Genomic DNA, 18,626 nt, shown 5'->3' with positions numbered 1-18,626 from the left:
TTTATAACTTAAAATCTATTTTGTGATGAGTATAGCCACCCTGGGTCTCTTTTGATTATTCTTTATATAGAATATCTTTCCATTCTTTCACTTTCAACTTATTTGTGTCTTTCGGTCTAAAGTCTGTTGACAACAGCATATACTTGGATCCTTCCCCACCTCTTTTCATTCCAATCCCAAAGAAAGGCAATGTCAAAGAATGTTCAAACTACTCCACAATTGTACTCATTTCACATGCTAGCAAATTAATGCTCAAAATTCTCCAAACTAGGCTTCAATAGTACATGAACTGTGAATTTTCAGATGTTCAAGCTGGATTTAGAAAAGGCAGAGGACCCAGGGATCAAATTGCCAACATCCACTGGATCATAGAAAAAGCAAGAGAATTCCAGATAAAAACATCTTCTGCTTCATTGACTGCACCAAAGCCTTTGACTGTAGATCACAAACTGGAAAATCCTTCAGGAGATGGGGAATACCAGACCACCTTACCTGCATCCTGAGAAATCTGTATGCAGGTCAAGAAGCAACAGTTCGAACCGGATAAGGAACAACGGATTGGGTCCCAAATAGGGAAAGGAGTATGTCAAGGCTGTATATTGTCAACCCGCTGCCAGACTGGAAGAAGCACAAGCTGGAATCAAGATTGCAGAGAGAAATATCAATTACCTCAAATATGCAAATGAAAACACCCTTATGGCAGAAAGTGAAGAGGAACTAAAGAGCCTATTGATGAAAGTGAAAGAAGAGAGTGAAAAAGTTGGCATAAAGCTCAACATTCAGAAAACTAAGATCATGGCGTCTGGTCCATCCCTTCATGGCAAATAGATGGGGAAACAATGGAAACCGTGACAGAGTTTATTTTCTTGGGCTCCAAAATCACTGCGGATGGTGACTGCAGCCATGAAACTGAAGGGTGCTTGCTTCTTGGAAGAAAAGCTATGACCAACCTAGACAGCATATGAAAAAGTAGAGACATTACTTTACTGACAAAGATTCATATAGTCAAAGCAATGTTCTTTCCAGTAGTATACATGGATGTGAGATTGGGACCATAAGGATAGCTGAGCGCCAAAGAATTGATGCTTTTGAACTGTGGTGTTGGAGAAGACTCTTGACAGTCCCTTGGACTGCAAGGAGATCCAACCAGTCCCTCCTAAAGGAAATCAGTCTTGAATAGTCATTGGAAGGACTGATGCTGAAGCTGAAGCTTCAATACTTTGGCCACCTGATGCCACTCACTCATTGGGAAAGACCCTGATGCTGGGAAAGATTGAGAAAGGAGGAGGAGAAAGGGACAACAGAGGATGAGATGGTTGGATTGCATCACTGACTCAATGGACACGAGTTTGAGCAAGCTCTGGGAGTTGGTGATGGACAGGGAAGACTGGCGTTCCGTAGTCCATGGGGCGCAGAGTCAGACACGACTGAGTGACTGAACTGAACTGAGCTGAATGATTAGTGATGTTGAACATCTTTTCATGTACTTACTTGGCCATTTGCATGTCTTCTTTGGGGAAATGTTTATTCAAATCTTGCTGGATCATTTAAAAATCCATTCTGAAAAAAAAAAATCCATTCTGCTTTTTTTGGTGAGTGATAAAATATACATAAAATTTACCATTTTAGTAATTTCAAACATATAACTGAGTGGCATAAATTCATTCATAAATTGTGCACTGTAACCAATCTCTTTTAATTAGTGAGTTTAGTCTATTTTCATTTAAAGTGACTACTCACATTGAGGGACTGACTTCTGCCATAGTACTGTTTTCTATATTGTCATCTTTTTTGTCCCTCAGTCCTCCCAGTACTGCCTTCTTTTGTGTTTGATTTCCTCTTCATTTCCTTTTCTATGTATTTCCTACTTATTTTTTATTGGTTACCATGGTGATTACAATTACTATCCTAAGATTAAGAGTTGATTTATCATCAGAAACCATGAAGGCCAGAAACTAGTAGAATGATGTTTAAAGAACTGACAGGAAAAGAAAAAATCCTGTCAACCAGTAATTCTATATCCATAAAAACTGTTAAGGAGAAGTTCAGACATTCCTGGATAAAAAAAGCTATTGTTGTTAGTAGACCTGCCCTACAAGAAATATTGTGCATATATGCTCAGTCACGTCTGACTCTGTGACCCTGTGGACTGTAGCCCACCAGGCACCTCTGTCCATGGGATTCCACTGGAGTGGGTTACTATTTCCTCCTCCAGGGGATCTTGGTGTCCCAGGGATTGAACTGGCGTCTCCTGCATTGGCAGGCAGATTCTTCCACCAATAAGCCACCTGGGAAGCCCGAGGGGAGTCATTCTGACTAAAACCAAAAGTCACTGGATAACTCAAAGTCATATAAAGAAAAAAAGTTCACTGATAAAGGTAACTACAAAGTAAAATAAAAGCTAGTATTATTGTATTTTGGGTATGTAATGCCTCTTTAATTCATTTATGGTTTAAAAGATAGATGCATAAAACCATAATTATGAATGTGTTAATATGCATGCAATATATACAGATGTATCTGTAACAATACCAACTTAAAGGGGGATGTGGAATTGAATAGGAGGAGTTAATGTATTGCATTGAAGTTAAGATGGTATAAATTCAACCTAAAGTCCTATACATTTATCTATCTCTTAAGTGTGCTTTGATAATTTGTCTTTGTTTCCATGTATTTTCCATTTCAGCTAAGTTACTGAATTTATTTGCAAAATGTTGTTCCCAATATTCCTTTATTATTCTTTTATGATCTGTAGAATCTGTTGTGATGTAGAATCTTTCATTCCTAATACTGGTGATTTGTATTTTCTTTTTTCCTGACCAATCTGGCTAGAGGTTTATCAATCTTGTTGATTTTCTCAAGAAGCAGCTTTCAGTTTCATCGATTCTCTGTTTTTCTGTTTTCTATTTAATGGATTTCTGCACTGCTGCTGCTGCTAAGTCGCTTCAGTCGTATCCGACTCTGTGCGGCCCCATAGATGGCAGCCCACCAGACTCCCCCGTCCCTGGGATTCTCCAGGCAAGAACAGTGGAGTGGGTTACCATTTCCTTCTCCAATGCATGAAAGTGAAAAGTGAAAGTGAAGTCGCTCAGTTGTGTCCGACTCTTAGCGACTCCATGGACTGCAGCCCACCAGGCTCCACCGTCCATGGGGGTTTCCAGGCAAGAGTACTGGAGTGGGGTGCCATTGCCTTCTCCAGGATTTCTGCACTGATCTTTGTTATTTTCTTCTGTATACTTTGGTTTCAGGTGGAAGCTGAGGTCATTGACATCTTTTTTTAAATAGATATTTAGTGCTAGAGATTTCTGTCTCTAATAGAGATGTCCCACAAATTCTGATACATTGCATTTCCATTTAGCTCAAAATAGTTCCTAATTATTCTTTGATCCAGAGGTGTGCTATTCATTTTCTAAGTATTTATGAATTTTACAAGGGTCTTTTTGTTAACGATTTCTAATATAATTCCACTGTGATCAGAAAACATATTTTGTATGACTTGAATCCTTTTTATCGAGACTTGTTTTATGGCCAAGAATATGATCTTAAGACTATGTATCCTCCTGGTGTTACGTGGAATAGTCTGTAAATGTCAATATTCTATAAATGTCAAGTTGGTTGATAGTGTTGTTCCAGTTTAATTCTGGCTGATTATTTTTCTGCTTGTTTTATCAATTATTCACAGTAGTATTGAAATCTTTGACTAAAACTGTGATTGTTTTTTCTTACAGTTGTATCCATTTAAAAAAATTTTTTTTTCATTTATTTTTATTAGTTGGAGGCTAATTACTTCACAACATTGCAGTGGGTTTTGTCATACATTGACATGAATCAGCCATGGAGTTACATGTATTCCCCATCCCGATCCCCCCTCCCACCTCCCTCTCCACCTGATTCCTCTGGGTTGTCCATTTTTGTTTCATGTATTTTGAAGCTGTCTTAGTGGGCACGTGAACATTTAGAATTGGTCTATCCTCAGTTAATCGTGTCATTATGAATTGACCTTTTTTTAATCTCTGGTAATATTTTCTGCTCTGCAATCAAATTTATCTGATTTTATTACCGCCCTCCCAGCTTTCTTTCGACAACCATAAACAAGGTGTGTCTTTTCACTTTTATCCTGTTAAGAGTCTTTGTAGTCAAAATACATTTCTTATGGGCAGCATATAATTGGGTCTAACTTTTTAATCCATTCTGACAATCTCAGCCTTTTCATTGGGTTGGTCATTTTATTATTTTTTGGCTATTTGTGGCATGCAGGATATTAGTTCCTTGACCAGGGGTCAAGCTCATGTCCCCTGGGGTGGAAGTGGGGAGTTTAAATCACTGGATCACCAAGGAAGTACCTTAACTGTGCTGTTTAGACCATTTACCTTTACTGTGATGACAGAGTTAGGTTTCAGTTTATCATCCTATTTGTTTTCTGGTTCTCTCATCTGCTCTTTGTTACCCTTTCCTCTTTTTCTGCCTTCTTTTGGATTACTTGAGAATTTTTACTTGTATTTTATCTGTTTTTTTGGCTTATTAACTTATTAATATTAATAAAAATGATTAATTTTATGGTTTACATTATATGGATTTAACCCACCACAGTTCATCTCATCACAGGAACAAACCAGGCCTCACACGCAATCCCAGAGCAGCTGCCAGCACAGAGCTGTCCAGGAAGAGGGCCCCCCACTGGGGCCCACTCTGCTTTCCCCTTGAGGATCACACCAAGGGCATTGGGAGGTCATCACACCACGCAGAACCTCGGCTTGCTCCTTTGTAAACTGAGGTCATCCCACCTGCCCTGCCTACCTTGGAATGGTGTTCTGTCCTAGGAATAAAGACCCCATGCCTTTCCACACACTAGTCTAGCTAATGCAACCACTAGGGCTGCTCCTAGGACCACTAGACTCTCAAGATGTGTGGTTGGAAATACTGAGAATGGGAACAAAGGTTGAGTGTGTGGGCAGCCAAGGGCCCCTGGGCTCTAAAACCTACTGCTTGATCCCTACTTCCCTGGAAGGTGGGGGAGGCCCTGCCTGGGGAGGTGGCCTCCTCCCTCTGCCCTCCTAACAGAAGCCTGATGGGCAGTCTCCCTACTCTCCAGACCCAAAACCCGGAGAATACCAGGAAATTTGCCTGGAGGTTTCAGACCCAAGCTTTTCTCTCATTCTTTCCCTTTATCTGATTCTCCATCACAGTCAGATGGTGGTATCTGGAGGCAAGAGGCGAGTTTCCACCTGTCTTCTGGTTCCTAATCTGGTCATCTCTGCACCAGATCTGCTCTCATCTAACCACTTCTGGAAGGACTTGAGAAGACTGAGGCCTGACCAGACCAAGTAGCTCAACCACATCTGGGCCATTGGCTGTCTCTGGCAAGAACAGGGTGACCCAGGGAATTCCCTGGCAGTCCAGTGGTTAGGACTCTCTGCTTCCACAGCCAGCGGCACAGGTTCCATCACTGGTGGAGGAACTAAGACCCTGTGTGCATCCTCCGACTGTCAAAAAAAGAATAGGGGGAGGCACACCGCCCTGAGGACCTAGGAGGATCTCAACCTAGTTCAGCTGCCACAACTTTTATGTTCTGGGTGTTTTCTATTACCCGCCAATCTAGAGTTTTCCCAATTGCATGTGATTCTGATGAGGGAGAGAACTGTAGGTTTACCTACGGTTGTAAGAAATAATGGAGATAGAGCCCTTCTACACTTGGCCTAGCTTCCCCCAATGCTAACTTTTGCAAAACTATAACATCACCATTAGGATACTGACATTGCTAAAATCCACCGATATTACTCAAATTTCCCCAGTTAAGTGTGTGACATTTTAATGATCAGCCCACGGAAGCTTCGACCTAATCTTAACCTACTTGGCAAACCTATTGTGACGCAGAGGGACATCACCCCACTGGTCTTTTGTGTGTGTGTGTGCCCCAGAAAACCGGAAAGAGGTTAACAGGGAAATTTAAAAATTCAGGGCATGCTATGTGTGTGCTAGGCTCCACTCATGTCATCGTTTGCTGCTTGCAGCAGCCTGTTTTACCAACACGAAGAGTAATAAGTAAGGCGCAAGGAGGGAGGGTGGCTGGGCGCGAGGTTCGAGGCCGGGCAGGGGCTAACCTAGGCCCACCTACACACTCCGAGCTCAGCACAGACGGGCAGTCACGCCGCGAGGAGACCTAGAGGGCTCCACAGACATTAACGGAGGCCCCACGGGGCCTGCGATGCACATTAGAGCAGCAGCCAGCTCCGATCATCAGGGCGAGGGGCGCGCGCGCCACGCCCCGGGCCTGCACGAGAGCTTCGGAGCGCGGCCGCCCCGGGGCCGCCCCGCGGGACGCCGGGAAGCCGCGCGCCCCGCCCCGCCCCGCGCCGCCGCGCAGCCCGCGGCTGCCCCCTGCCGCCGCGGCGTGGGCGCTGCAGCCCCGGCTGTCTCCGCCTCCGGATTGGCGGCTCCGGCAGTCTCCGGGGCCGGCTGCCTGCGGCCATCGGATTGGCTGCACCCCGATACCGCGGCCCCGCCCGTTTCCCCGGGTCCTTTGATCACGCGCCTGCTGGCTCTTCCGGGGCCCGGGAGCCAAACGAGGGCGTTCCTTTCCGGGCTGCAGCGGCGGGAGGTAAGGCATGGCCGGGTTGCATGGGCTGTAGAGCGCCGGTACAAGTCCACGCCTCGGGGTGTCGGGATTCCAGGATACTCGGGTCGCTCTGCGGCCCCCTCACGTTTTCCTCCCCTGGCCTGAGCCTCCCAGCGCCATGGGAACTACCTCCCGCTCTCCCTTGCTGGTCCGCATCCTAGGGTCGGCCTGTCACCCTCCCTACCTCGGAATGTCCCCTCGACCACGGGACGGGCGTGCGACTGGGAGAGTCCGGAGCCCCCATGGGCACCGAGACAGGCGGCTCAGCCCTTAACCTCCGATGGAAACCCAGGCGAGCCGGGGTCACGGACCTCGGGGCATCTGCGTGCAGCCACCCGTGAAGAATCTCCTTGCATCTGTCATGGGAGCTGACCCTCTCCACTTCCGCCTGTCATCCCAGACCAGGAGGGGAGGGACCCGGGCGGAGCCCCGAGTGAGGACCAGGGGGAGGTGACATCACCTCGCAGATGCAGCGCAGCCCTGCCCACTGGTGTCCACCCTAGCACAAGACCAATGAGGGAGACGGTGCCCAGGTTCTATGTCTGGAGTGACACCAGGGACAACGAAGGCCTGGGACCTATAACCTGAAGTGTGGGCACTGGACTAGACTCGAGGCTGGGGTGGGGGGGGGGGGGAGATGCTCCTGCCTCACCCCTTGGCTGCAGTGAGGACTCCGTATTTTAACCTAATCTCTCCATTTTGCTTCAGTGGATAGCTTCTGGCAGCCCAGTGCTTCAGGAGGAGGGGGCAGGAGCTGGGGACCTCCACCTAACCTTCCTTCAGTAACTAGTATCTGCAAATGTTTGGCCAGCACCAGCACCTGAGGGCAGCACTCGGCCCTGGGTCTGGCCTCCCCTCCGTGCCCTTCACCCCCAGGATTTGCTGAGAGTCACTGGAGGGTTCAGCCCAGCACACTGACCTGGAAGGCGCCCCCCTCCCCTTTCCGGACCTGACCTTAGTTTTCATGTATTATTACTATCTCAGGGAGGGATCCAGAGCCTGGCTGTCACCCTGGGTGGAATTGACAACCTCCTTCCCCCTCTTTGGGCTTCCCTCATAGCTCAGTTGGTAAAGAAACTGCCCGCAATGCGGGAGACCTGGGTTTGATCCCTGGGTTGGGAAGATCCCCTGGCGAAGGGAAGGGCTACCCACTCCAGTATTCTGGCCTAAGTCGGACATGACTGAGCGACTTTCACCTTCACTTTCACTTTCCTCCTCTTCAGGGAGCCCAGGGGAGGCACCCTCCCGAGGCAGTACTGCCCATGCTGACTACCCGGCCCTCCGGCTGCCGATGTCATGAGTAATACCACAGTGCCCAATGCCCCACAGGCCAACAGCGACTCCATGGTGGGCTATGTGTTGGGGCCTTTCTTCCTCATCACCCTGGTCGGGGTGGTGGTGGCTGTGGTAAGAAGCCTCCACACACGTACACACCCCAACACTCTGGCTAAGGCAGGGGCGCGTGGGCCCGGACCAGCCTGTACACAGCACCTGTCACAGGAGAGGAGGGTGTGGAGGTGGGTCCCTGTCCCCCCATGGGCCATCCTGGGCTCGGCCGCCTCTGCAGTGCTGTGTCTCTGTTACAGGTGATGTACATCCAGAAGAGAAAACGGTGAGTGTCCCCGCCCTGAGTGCCACCCCCGCTGCATTCTGCTTAAAAGTCCTTCCCATACGACCTGAGACCCCCCCCTCAGTCATTCTTAGACAAACCTAGAGTTCCCTGCATGCCACTGTTAGCTTTTTTCCTACCCAGACGTGTGTCCTTAGAGCTCTAGCATACCCTGAACAGCACCCGCTGGAGGTGCCCTGTTGGGGCAAACGGCTGAGCAGGGAGGTGGGGGGCCGTGGCTGAGCACCCCCGTGCCCCCCAGGGTGGACCGGCTTCGCCATCACCTGCTCCCCATGTACAGCTACGACCCTGCCGAGGAGCTGCACGAAGCCGAGCAGGAGCTGCTCTCAGACGTGGGGGACCCCAAGGTGAGCACTTGGGGGGACAGAGAACCAGCAGGGGTGGGCCTGCTCTCCTCACAGCCCTGAAGCCAGAACCTGCTTCCGCCGGGGCCAGTCAGGCTCCTCCCTCCAAGCTGTGCTGTGGCCTGGTCTCCCCTGCCACAGGTGGTCCACGGCTGGCAGAGTGGCTACCAGCACAAGCGGATGCCCTTGCTGGATGTCAAGACGTGACCTGAGCCCTCTGACCCCGCCCCTCCCCGCAACCATGGGGTCCTGATCCTCCAGGGACCCCGCAGTCTGCTGCTCCCCCAGCACCCTTCCCTCCAGCTCGGCTCTTAAGCCCCGCAGAGCTGCCAGCCTCCGTCGGACCCACCTCCTCACTCAGTCCTAGGCCTTCAGTCCTTTGTGGGGTGAGCCTACCTATCACCCACTCCCAGGAACTAATCAGTAAAAGGGTGGCTGGAATTAGGTAGGGATTTGCCCTCCCAGGCTTAGCTTTGGAGCGGTTCCCATGGTGACAGGGCCTAATGTATATTCAGTATATATATTTTGTAAATAAAATGTTTTGTGGCTAGGGGTGTAGTTGATGTCTTCAAGAGGGGCTTACCTCTTGTGCTTTCTCTTTCACTCACTCACTAGAGCGCCTTGGTTTCTACTCTTCCCTGTTCCAGGCACCCACCACAAAAAAGACTCAGTCCAGAAAAGGATATTTTTTTATTCAAGTAACTGCAAATAGGAAACCAGAGGGGAGCCCCAGGCTGGGACAAATAATGGCTACCTCCTCCCTGACAGAACAGGTGGAGAAGGTGGCCCCTACACCTGACAGTCAACATAGGCCCCCCCTCCTCTGCTGCAGCATCCTAGGGGCAGGACCCCACCTTCCCTGGGACTGGGGGAGTCAGTACCCAGCCTGCTTTGCTCCAGGCCCCTTCCCCTAAGAGCTTCTTGGAGGAGGGGGACGTGGGCAGAACAGGAGGCAATGAGGATGGACATTTGGCGCTGGTAGCAGCAGCAATGACGGATGTCTAAGAATGAAACATTTAACAAAAAACAACACAACTGTCCAGAGGTAGTTTGTGAACAGAGGAAAGATGGAACCAGAACCTTGGGGGGTGGGAAGGAGCAGGAGGGCGGGAGTGGGCAAGACTAGCTCCTTGTTATTAGTGCCCCGAGGCAAGGAAGGAGGGGAAACTGAGGCCTGGAGCGGAAGCAGACGGGGTGGGGAGTGGCTCCAGCTGGCCACAAGTGGCTGCTGCAGAAAGCCCAGGCCTCCTGGGCCTCACCTGGATAAAGGGGACTCTTTCCATCATTGCAACAGGATTCCAGGGTGAGGGCAAGGTGGGCTGGAGTCTGCCTAGAACTGGGAGGGGGCTTACATTCCTACCTTCCTTCCTGAGCCCCCAAGAGGGTGGCCCCACCGAGTGTGGGGACGAGGCAAGGTGGGAAGGAGAGAGGGTGTGAGCCACCCCCAGAGAGACACAGGTCGGTCGGGGATGGTGGGGGGCATCTCTGGGCGGTCACCCCTCTCCAGTGGCCGCACCTGCTGCCGCTAGTACAGTGGAGTGGGGCGTGTCCGAATGAGAGGATGAGATGGGGCTTGGGCCCCTTTTAAGGCCAGGGGAGCTCTCCGAGGCCCCTTAATGGGAAGCCAGAGGGGAGAGGCAGAGGGGATCCCCAAACCGAGAGCCCAGCCAGCAAGGCCCCCACCACACAGGGAGCAGGGGAGCGGCTAAGTGGAAGTCAGCTTTGTCTGGGAGGGTGGGTGTGGCAGGTGGGTGAGGGGTCGCTGGGACCTGAAATCAAAGGGAGCAGCTCCCCACTCAGGCCCAGGGACCCTGCAGTGGCTGGTGTGCGGTGTAGTGTGGTGGGGAGGGTGCAGGTGGGGGGCGGGGAGGGCCTGGGGGGGGTGGGAGCAGAGCGGAGCTGTCCAGTCCCAGAAGGAAACTGCTCCTCTGGAGGGAGCGGGCGGCGGTCACTGCTCCTCCTCTGAGGACTCCTGCGAGATGCCCTCCTCTTCCTCCTTCTCCTGCGGGGGGGGGGGGGGGGGGGCAGGGCCATCAGGAGCATGCCAGGCCCGCCCCCTCCTCCGCTGCCGCCCCCAGAGGCCAAGCTCGCCCCCACCCGCCCCCCCTGCACGCCTGGCCTCTCCAGAAGGGGGATGAGTCAGGGCTGAGTGTGTGGGTGACTCAGCAACCTCTACGGCCCAGTTTCATTCATAAAAAAGGAAGAATTTAAAGAGAGGGAGAAAAAAAAAAACCGCACACATGCTGCTGTCACACACAGCCAGGCCCCTCAGCCCCTAGGCCCAGGGGGGCAGGGGGCTCCTGGCAGAGCCCAGGGCACGCCTGGGCTCCTGTTGGCGAGGAAGTGCCTGGTCCTGGGGAGGGAGACGGCGGCCAGGGAGAGGAGAGGGGAGGGCAGGGGTGGCTGCAGGCTGCTGAGCCCCCTTCTCCGGGGGACCAGGTGGGAACCAGGTGGCCTCAGCGGCCTGCAGGGTCAGCTGCTGGGCGGTGGAGGGGCCACGGCCGCGGGCTGACCCCAGGCCAGGGCGGGGAGCAAGGGGAAGTGTGTGCCGGCCGGGGCTCACTCACTGGGCGGGAATGTCGGGACACCACACAGGGCCCCCGTGCCAGGCACAAACTCCAAAACAACCCGTTTCCTGTTACTCACTCTTGGGGCCCTGCCAGCACCCCAAGCCCCCCTCAGCCGGTGGTGGCTCAGCTCACACAGCTCGAGGAACGAGCTGCGGGGAGGACAGGGTGGGAGGGCCCCGACTGCAGCGGCACCCCGGAAGATCTCTGGGATCAGCCCGCCGGCCGCCGCTCCCAGCTGTCTGGGGGCCCAGACGGGGGTGGGGCCCCTGTGAGGAGCAGCGTCCTCGGGGCACCGAGCCTCAGCTCCCACCCAACGGGCTGTGACCCACCCCCTTCCCAGAGTTGAGCTCCTCTACTGCTGCTGCTTAAACCTCCCTCCTCCTCCCTCATTACTACAATGGTGGGGGTGGTGGTGGGGTGGGGTGGGTAACGCTACCATGTGACCTCAAGGTGAACCAGAAGCAGGGGAAGGAAAAGATAAGAAGAACCACCCCCCAGTAAGGCAGGGCAGGGAGCCTGGCCTGGTTTGTACCTGGGACCCCGCACTTCTCATGGACACAGCTTTTCAGAAGCCCTGAGCTGAAGGCCAGGAGTGTGGGGGCCCTGGACAAACCCCTTCCCCTCCCCAGGCCTGGGTGAAAATGTGAAGTCCCAGCGCTGCCGGCCCTGCAGGTCAGGGAGAGCTGTCTCCTCTGTGGGCGCAGAGGATGGAGCGTCACTCACTCTAACAGTCTCCCCAGAAGAACCGAGCTGCCTCTGCCCCAATCACCTACCAGTTTTTTGGGTCTGCCCCTTGGTTTTCTCCCTGGAGTTGTGGTGGTTTTCTAGATGGTCAGAGAAAAGATCCACTAAGTCAAAAATGTCCCTGTCGGAGCCCACCCCATAACCAGTGCCCTGGATGGTGAGGGAAGAGCAGGGAGGGGTGGACCCACCTTCGCCAGCTCAGGCAGCCCGGGACTCCCACCCTGGCGGGCCCACCCGAGTCCAGCTGGTGATGACTGGCCAGCCACACAGCCCCCCCCCCCAACATACACACACGCCCCCCCCCCACTCCCTCCTCCACCCATGACTCAAGAGGATATGAGTCGTGTCTTAGAAAAAATAAAATAAAAAACAAAACAACTTCTCTGAAAGGCTGATGCCACTGTGAATCTGGCCTCCCTCCTCATTCCTGCAGGAGCCAGGGGACCTCCCGCAGAGAAGGTGACAGTTTCAGCCCAGGGTGGAGTTGCCCCCTTGCTCTTCCCTCCCAGCTTGCCTCTGCAGACCAGGAAACCTGCTCGACACCTAACTTCCCCACTGTCCTGGGCGGGCCAAGGCCCATCACCACCCATATGCCAGAAGCAGGTGCAGAGAATGAGGAAAAGACCAGGCCTCCCACGGCTGCTGTTAGGGCCAAGGGCCCCCCGCAGGCCTCACCCGGGTCTTGGCGGCACCCTTGTTTTTGCTCCCCTTCGGTCGGCCCCGAGGTCTCTTAGGTGTTGGCACTTCGCTGGGCTCCTTCTGTAAAGACAGATGGGACGGTCAGAGATGCGGAAGCCCCTGCCCCGCCCCCTTCAGGACAGAGCCCTCTGCCCCAGCCCAGCAGCGGTCTGCCCCACCTCCGGAATCCACAGGAACCCTGGCAGGTGACCCTTGGGATTCAGGTTCTCCACCTGACTTTCTTTTGCAAAGCCTTTCCGGTAGCTTCTCTGTGACAGCAAAGACACCAGAAGGCCTCTGGGAAGGGTGTCATGGGGGCAGAAAGACGCAAGGCCGTTCTGTCCACACCCCAGCTCGGCCTCTGACCAGCTCTCGGATCTTGGGCCAGACGCTTAATGAAGACAGGACAAGTCTCTAGCACTGGGCTGTGATCACTGCCCACCCCACCCCCACCCCTGCCAGAAGGCACGGATGCAGAAGAGGGGAAAGGATGCCCCCTTCCCCTAGAGGGAGCTTCCAGCTCTACCTGCAAACCAGACTCCCTCCAGGTTACCTGTTAGGGAGGAGTTATGTCAACATCTTGGAACCCCAGAGACCCCTGCCATTTGGGCCACTGAAACTTTAATTAAAGTCTGAGACTGAATAAAAAGCTGCTACATAATGCACAGAAGCCGGACAATAAAGGCCCATCAGCGGTGGTTTCCCAGGGCGGCTGCTCGTGGGCTGTTCATCGCCCAGTAACCCCACATCCCTTCTCTGACACCCCTCACCGACAAGCCCACAGGCAGCAGGGGGAGGCAAAAGGAATCGGACTAAGGGGGCGACTTCTTCACACGTGAACAGGGCTCTGAAAGCAGCAGATGAATTCCACTGCCTGTGAGACTCCTCACAGCTCCCGAAGAGTGAGTTCAGAGATCCCCAATGGGGGCGGGGGTGGGGGCCCCTGGGGCCTGCTGGACGAGGATCAGCTTCAGTTCCTTTCCCTCTCTTTCCCCCAGGAAAGGGAAGGAACGGGGCTTCACCCACAGCTGCCTCTCAAGAGAGAGACCAAGGTCTCCACCACATTAACAGGTGGCCCACACAGCCTGACTGGTCAAGCTCCCTGGGGCGCCCGGAACCAGGGGTCTGCCACCAACTCCCCAATGTTTTAAACTTTCTGGGCTTTTACAGAACCAGGCAAAGCCCAATGCAGGGTCACTCAAGGAAGCCCACGAACAGGTGCTGGCCCAGAAACTATTACTGCCCCAGGATGAAGAACTACAGAAACGGATAGTGACTATTAAGTAAGTTAACAAAGTGCTATCATGTGCACTGCTGGGCTTACACATGTAAACGTTCATGTTTCTATAATTCATCTTTATTGTTGTTTAGTCGCCAAGTCACGTCCAGCTCTTTTAACGGCTCCAAGGACTATAGCCTCCTAGGCTCCTCTGTCCATGGGATTTCCCGGGCAAGAATACTGGAGTGAATTGCCGTTTACTCCTCCAGGGGATCTTCCTGACCCAGGGATTGAACCTGCATCTCCTGCTTGGCAGGCAGATAGATTCTTTACCACTGAGCCACCACACTTCAATACACTGGTCCACAATGGACTGGAAATAAAGGGTGAATGGTTTACCAGTGTAAGCTCCCGCCTGCATGACTACAGGCTCACTCCTGGCTTGAACGCTCTGACCCAGGTTCGGCGCTCCCTTGGGCCACACTTCTCTCCGGGGGTCTCGGGCACCAGGGATGCCGAGATACATGTGTGGGGAGAACACATGTATATAGGAATGATGTCACACCCTGCCAGTCCTGTTTTCACCTGCCAAGATGCTGGGCACCTCCCTAGCCCAAAGAGGTAAACCGAGGTGAAGGTTTGGACACCCACCTGACTCCCTACCAGCGCGGTCCCAGGACTCACCGGAGGCTGCTTGCGAGGCCGGCCCCGCCCTCGCTTCTCAGCGCCGTCCTTTTCCTGCTTGGAGGCCAGGGGCTGGCTGGACTTCGAGCTCGACTCGCTCATCTTCCCTCGTCAGCAGAGCAGGTGAGGAGCGACGGCTGGGATGCTGGGAGGCGGGAAAAGTGTTTTAGATGAAACTTCTTGCGTTAGCCACCTCCAAACCCTCACCACTCCCGCCCAAGAAACGCCCAGCAGGAAACTGCCTGCTCCCAGGGATCCCCAGGACTCCCACCCTGGCCTAGGGTTGCCTGCCCAGCCCAGCGTGCAGACCGCAGGGTGGGGCTGGGCCGTTGGCCCTAATCAGCGCCTTATCTCCCGCTCAGAAGGGCTCTTTGTTGCCCTGCCACCCCCACTCTTGGCCCGGCTCAAGAGCGCAGCCAGCCCAGACCTGGCCGTGGGTGAGGCCGCCCTGGCTGAGGTGTGGGTAAGATGGTCCTCAGACTGCCAGGGCCCTCCTGTCCACTGTGCTGCCCCTTCTCTTTTAAAAGCAAGTCGAGCCTGGGTAGCTCGCGGGGAACAAGGGAGGAAAGGTGAGCAGGAAGGAGCCCTGCACATCTACCTGGCAGCCATGCCATCAGTCCCTGGCCACCTTGTCCATAGCACTGCCCAGGGCCCCACCAGTTCTCTCTGCTTCCCTCTCCCTGGGTTAAACCTTGGAGGGTCAAAGATGCGGACAATTTGGGAAATGGGGGCTAAAACTGCAGTGGGTGAGGTACGGGGAGGAAAAGAAAGAAACCACCCAGAGCTGAAAGGGAAGTCTCCTCTTCCCCCCAGCCTGCGCCCACCCACCTGGAGTCAGACAGCATCCTTCTCTTTGATGCTTCCTCAAATGAGGGGCAGGAACTTCTCCAACTGAGAGGGAGAAGATGCTAGCTGACCCCCTGAAGCCCTAGGAGGGCTGATCCTCAAAGCGCCCTGGTCCTTTTCTAGCATATTCCCTCTTCTTAAGAGAACTGTCTGGACTTAATCAGTCCTACAAATACAGAATTCATGTCAAACCACTTTCTGCAAGGGGCACCTGCACCTGTGTTTGGGAGTCTTCCAGAGGCTGAGAAAGGGCAGCAAGGGACCCCCACTCCTATCCTCCCAGTAATTATCCCCAAGTTACAGACAGATTTGTCCTGGGAGGCTGCCCTTGGCAAAGGGTGGGCCCAAGTGGCTCCACTTCCGGAAAAGCCCCTCAACCTATAAAATGGGGGTAATGATGCTCCTCCACCTGTCTTGCCTACGTCTGCAGACTGCAGCAAGAATCAAACCAGGTAAAAATTAAAAACACTTAAACAACTGAAAGGTTCATTCCAATCAAAATGAGAACTAGAACATTTGAAAATGACTCTCCCTTTTCAGATTCAGACTATTTCCAATTTTAACCCAAAGAGAGGAAAGCCTTTTTTTTTTTTTTTTTTACAAACTTCTGATTGTTAAGAGGGGCCTGAGGCCCCTGATCCTCAAGTATTGAAATGCTCCAGACGGCGAGACTTCGTCTGGTAATTATTCCATTTCATAATATTTCAGACTTGAAGACCCTTTTAAACAAGGTGGTTGGTGATTTATCCTGCTCCATCATTAGTGGCTTGGCCTGCTCTGTAATTACAGGCCGTGATTAGAATCTTACATTACACCACAGATCCCCCTTCAAAACTAAACATCAAAATTAATCAGCTAAATGAGCGCTGACCTCACATGAGGTTTGCTAGAGGCCCCCTCCGAGAGGGGGTTCTAGTTGGGCGAAGCCAGCCACTAATCCCAGAAGGCCCAGCCCAGCCCAGCCTTCCTGGGGACCCTGTTGAGGGCGTCTGGTGTTTCCCCCACTTCTTGCTGCTGGGGACCCTTTAATCCGCTCACCCCCACCCCAGATCCAGGCCTCCATGAACTGCATTAAGGCCTGAGGCCCTCTCTGGTGAGACCAACAAATGCTTGTCTCTTCCACCTGTTTCTGAACATCAGGGAGGCCTGGCTTGGTGAAGCCACGTTTGAGGCCCAACTTCAATCCTATCGTCGGTAATAAGCCTTTTCGGGCCTCAGACTAGTCCCCTCCACACAATGTGGGCTCCACAAACGCTAAGGTAATCCGTGGTCATGACTCTAGAAAATCACCATGGGACTGCCTCGTTTCCCCCAAAAAAGTAGCCTAGAGGAAGGGTTGATGAGGTGCCCAAGGTCACAGAGCAAGTTGGAGTGGGTTCCTGGCGACCCTTCTCGCCCGCCAGTTTCCTTACCCGCCTAGGGACTGGTAAAGCCCCTGTCGCCCCTACTCCAGACCCGGGCCCAGGGTGACTCTGCAAGTGTCTGCGCCCGGCCGCTGCTGGTCGGCCGGAGGGACGAGGGGCCGGGGCGCGCGGGGGGAGGGGCGCAGGCCGCGGGTGCAGGCGCGGGAAACCGGTGCACCCCGACCGCATGCACCGCCACGAGGGTGCACCCGGCCCCACTTCCTGCCAGAGGGGGCACCCGAGCCCGCCTTGGGGCAGGAAACCTGGCGCGCGCGGGGGAGAGGAAGAAAGCCGCCTCCCTCCGCGCCCTCCCCGCAAAATAAAAGCCCCAGTTGAAAAAAAAAAAATGAAACGGGGAGTCAAAGGGACTAGTTCCAACAGAGCCCAGCAAAGCAGAGAAACCAGTTTGTGGGGGTGGAGGGCAGACCGGGCCCCGGAGGCTGAAGAGGCGCAGGCTGGGCCAGAGGTGGGGTCGGGGTGAAGCCCCAAACCCAGGCCAGGGAGTCGGCCTCGGCTGCGGAGCGAGCGCCGGGATAAAAGGCCGAGCCCGGAGTTCAGGCCGAATTGCGGGGTTCCCGCCCGGGTTCCCGCCCCCCCCCCACTTAGAGAACTTCCCCAGGCTGCGGGGCCGCCCGGCCCCCGGCTCTCCCGCCGCGCCCCAGCCTGCCCCTCTCCCCGCCCCCACGGCACAGGCCCGGGCTCGGGCTCGGGCTCGGGCGGGAGCGGCGGCCGCGCGAGGTGCACCGAGAGCCGCCGGGTGCACGACTCGCGCTAGCCGCAGCCGCGCGCCCCCTCCCCCACCGCGCGCTTCTCCCGGGTCCCCGCCCCCCGCACGGCGCCCGCGGCGCGGGGGCAGGGGTGCGGGCGCCCTCCCCACGCCGCCGGGCCCCGCCGCCCACCCCCCCCGCGCCGCGCGGCCCTCCCCCGCCGGCGGCTCGCGCAGCCCCGGCCTGGGAATAAAGCCGGAGGCGCGCGCTGCAGCCCCGGGGCGGCTTGCAGGAGGGGGCGGCGTGCGGCCGCGGCGCGGGCGCCCCCCTCCGCCGCCGGCCTCGGGACGGACTCACCGCGAGCTCGGCTGCCGGCCTGCGGTGCGCGCTCCGAGCTGCCGGGAGCGACGGTGCTGGGCGCTGAGGACCGGCCTGGCTCCGCCGCCGCCGCCGCCGCCGCCGCTGGTAGCAAATGCGGATCTGAAACCGGGAGAGAGAGCAGAAGCGCTCAGAGGCCGCCGCCGCGTGCTCGCCGCCCTGGCCCCCACGGGGTATTTATATGTCACATCCAGGCCGGGGGGGGTGGGGGTGGGGAACAAAAATATTCCACCTCCCCCGAAGGATGGCGAGGGGCAGGAAGCTAGGCACGGCCCGTGCGCGGCCTCAATAAATAAATAATTTATTTAAATGATAGATATTAAAAAAAAAAAAAAAAAGAAGCCACCGGAGGGGCCGCGAACTCACGCCTTCTTGGAGCCGCGCCAGGGCCAGAAATAGCCCGGGCTCGGAGTCCCAATTAGAGGAGCGCAGCCCCGGCTCAGGGGAGCTTAAAAAGAGCGACCCAGGGGCAGGGGGGACGGGCCCGCCCGCGCCAGCCGTGTCACCGGGGGAGGCGGGACCATGCAAATGAGCCTGGGGATTTAAAAGGGCGGCCGCCCGCCGCCGCCGCGCGGGTGGGTGCTGACGACGGCTAGGGCCGTGTGGAGACGGGCGTCTGGGGGCGGGCGCGCAGGGGGGCCGGGCCGGGGCCCAGAGGCCGCGGCCCCCTCCCCGCAGTCCCAGGCCGGCAGACGTGGGGAGCTATTGAGAGGGGTCGCCAGGAAGCCCTTCCCAGAAGGCGGGCGTCCTCTCTGCGTGGAGTGGGCCCGCGGGAGAGACGCCTCTTGGGCCTTCCGGGCGTTAGGC

The 18,626-nt window shown here is 55.0% G+C and overlaps 2 protein-coding genes across 8 annotated transcripts; one reads left to right on the top strand and one right to left on the bottom strand.

Moving 5' to 3' along the window:
• The first annotated feature begins 6,460 nt into the window (after window positions 1-6,460).
• SMIM29 (small integral membrane protein 29) lies at window positions 6,461-9,140 on the top strand. Of its 3 annotated transcripts, none has more exons than XM_065912110.1 (5): window positions 6,461-6,598; window positions 7,840-8,023; window positions 8,203-8,228; window positions 8,527-8,593; window positions 8,732-9,140. In XM_065912110.1, exons 2-5 carry the CDS (start codon window positions 7,913-7,915, stop codon window positions 8,795-8,797), a joined length of 270 nt encoding a protein of 89 aa, XP_065768182.1. In that variant the 5' UTR covers window positions 6,461-6,598; window positions 7,840-7,912; the 3' UTR covers window positions 8,798-9,140. The 3 variants fall into 3 exon arrangements, with proteins under 3 accessions (XP_065768182.1, XP_065768180.1, XP_065768181.1); XM_065912108.1 differs by having other exon boundaries at window positions 8,488-8,593; XM_065912109.1 differs by lacking the exon at window positions 6,461-6,598 and adding an exon at window positions 6,678-7,049 and having other exon boundaries at window positions 8,488-8,593.
• A 121-nt stretch (window positions 9,141-9,261) lies between these two features.
• On the bottom strand, window positions 9,262-18,318 carry HMGA1 (high mobility group AT-hook 1). Of its 5 annotated transcripts, XM_065912103.1 has the most exons (6): window positions 18,186-18,318; window positions 17,799-17,921; window positions 14,453-14,630; window positions 12,580-12,663; window positions 11,930-11,984; window positions 9,262-10,589 (listed from the first exon to the last, which is right to left on the bottom strand). In XM_065912103.1, exons 3-6 carry the CDS (start codon window positions 14,585-14,587, stop codon window positions 10,387-10,389), a joined length of 477 nt encoding a protein of 158 aa, XP_065768175.1. In that variant the 5' UTR covers window positions 14,588-14,630; window positions 17,799-17,921; window positions 18,186-18,318; the 3' UTR covers window positions 9,262-10,386. The 5 variants fall into 5 exon arrangements, with proteins under 5 accessions (XP_065768175.1, XP_065768177.1, XP_065768176.1 ...); XM_065912105.1 differs by lacking the exon at window positions 18,186-18,318 and having other exon boundaries at window positions 14,486-14,630; window positions 17,799-18,085; XM_065912104.1 differs by lacking the exons at window positions 17,799-17,921; window positions 18,186-18,318 and adding an exon at window positions 15,314-16,709.
• Between the last annotated feature and the right edge of the window lie 308 nt (window positions 18,319-18,626).

Source organism: Muntiacus reevesi, chromosome 20, assembly GCF_963930625.1.
Source record: "Muntiacus reevesi chromosome 20, mMunRee1.1, whole genome shotgun sequence".
Taxonomy (NCBI): domain Eukaryota; kingdom Metazoa; phylum Chordata; class Mammalia; order Artiodactyla; family Cervidae; genus Muntiacus; species Muntiacus reevesi.
This window is presented reverse-complemented; position numbering and strand designations above follow the sequence as displayed.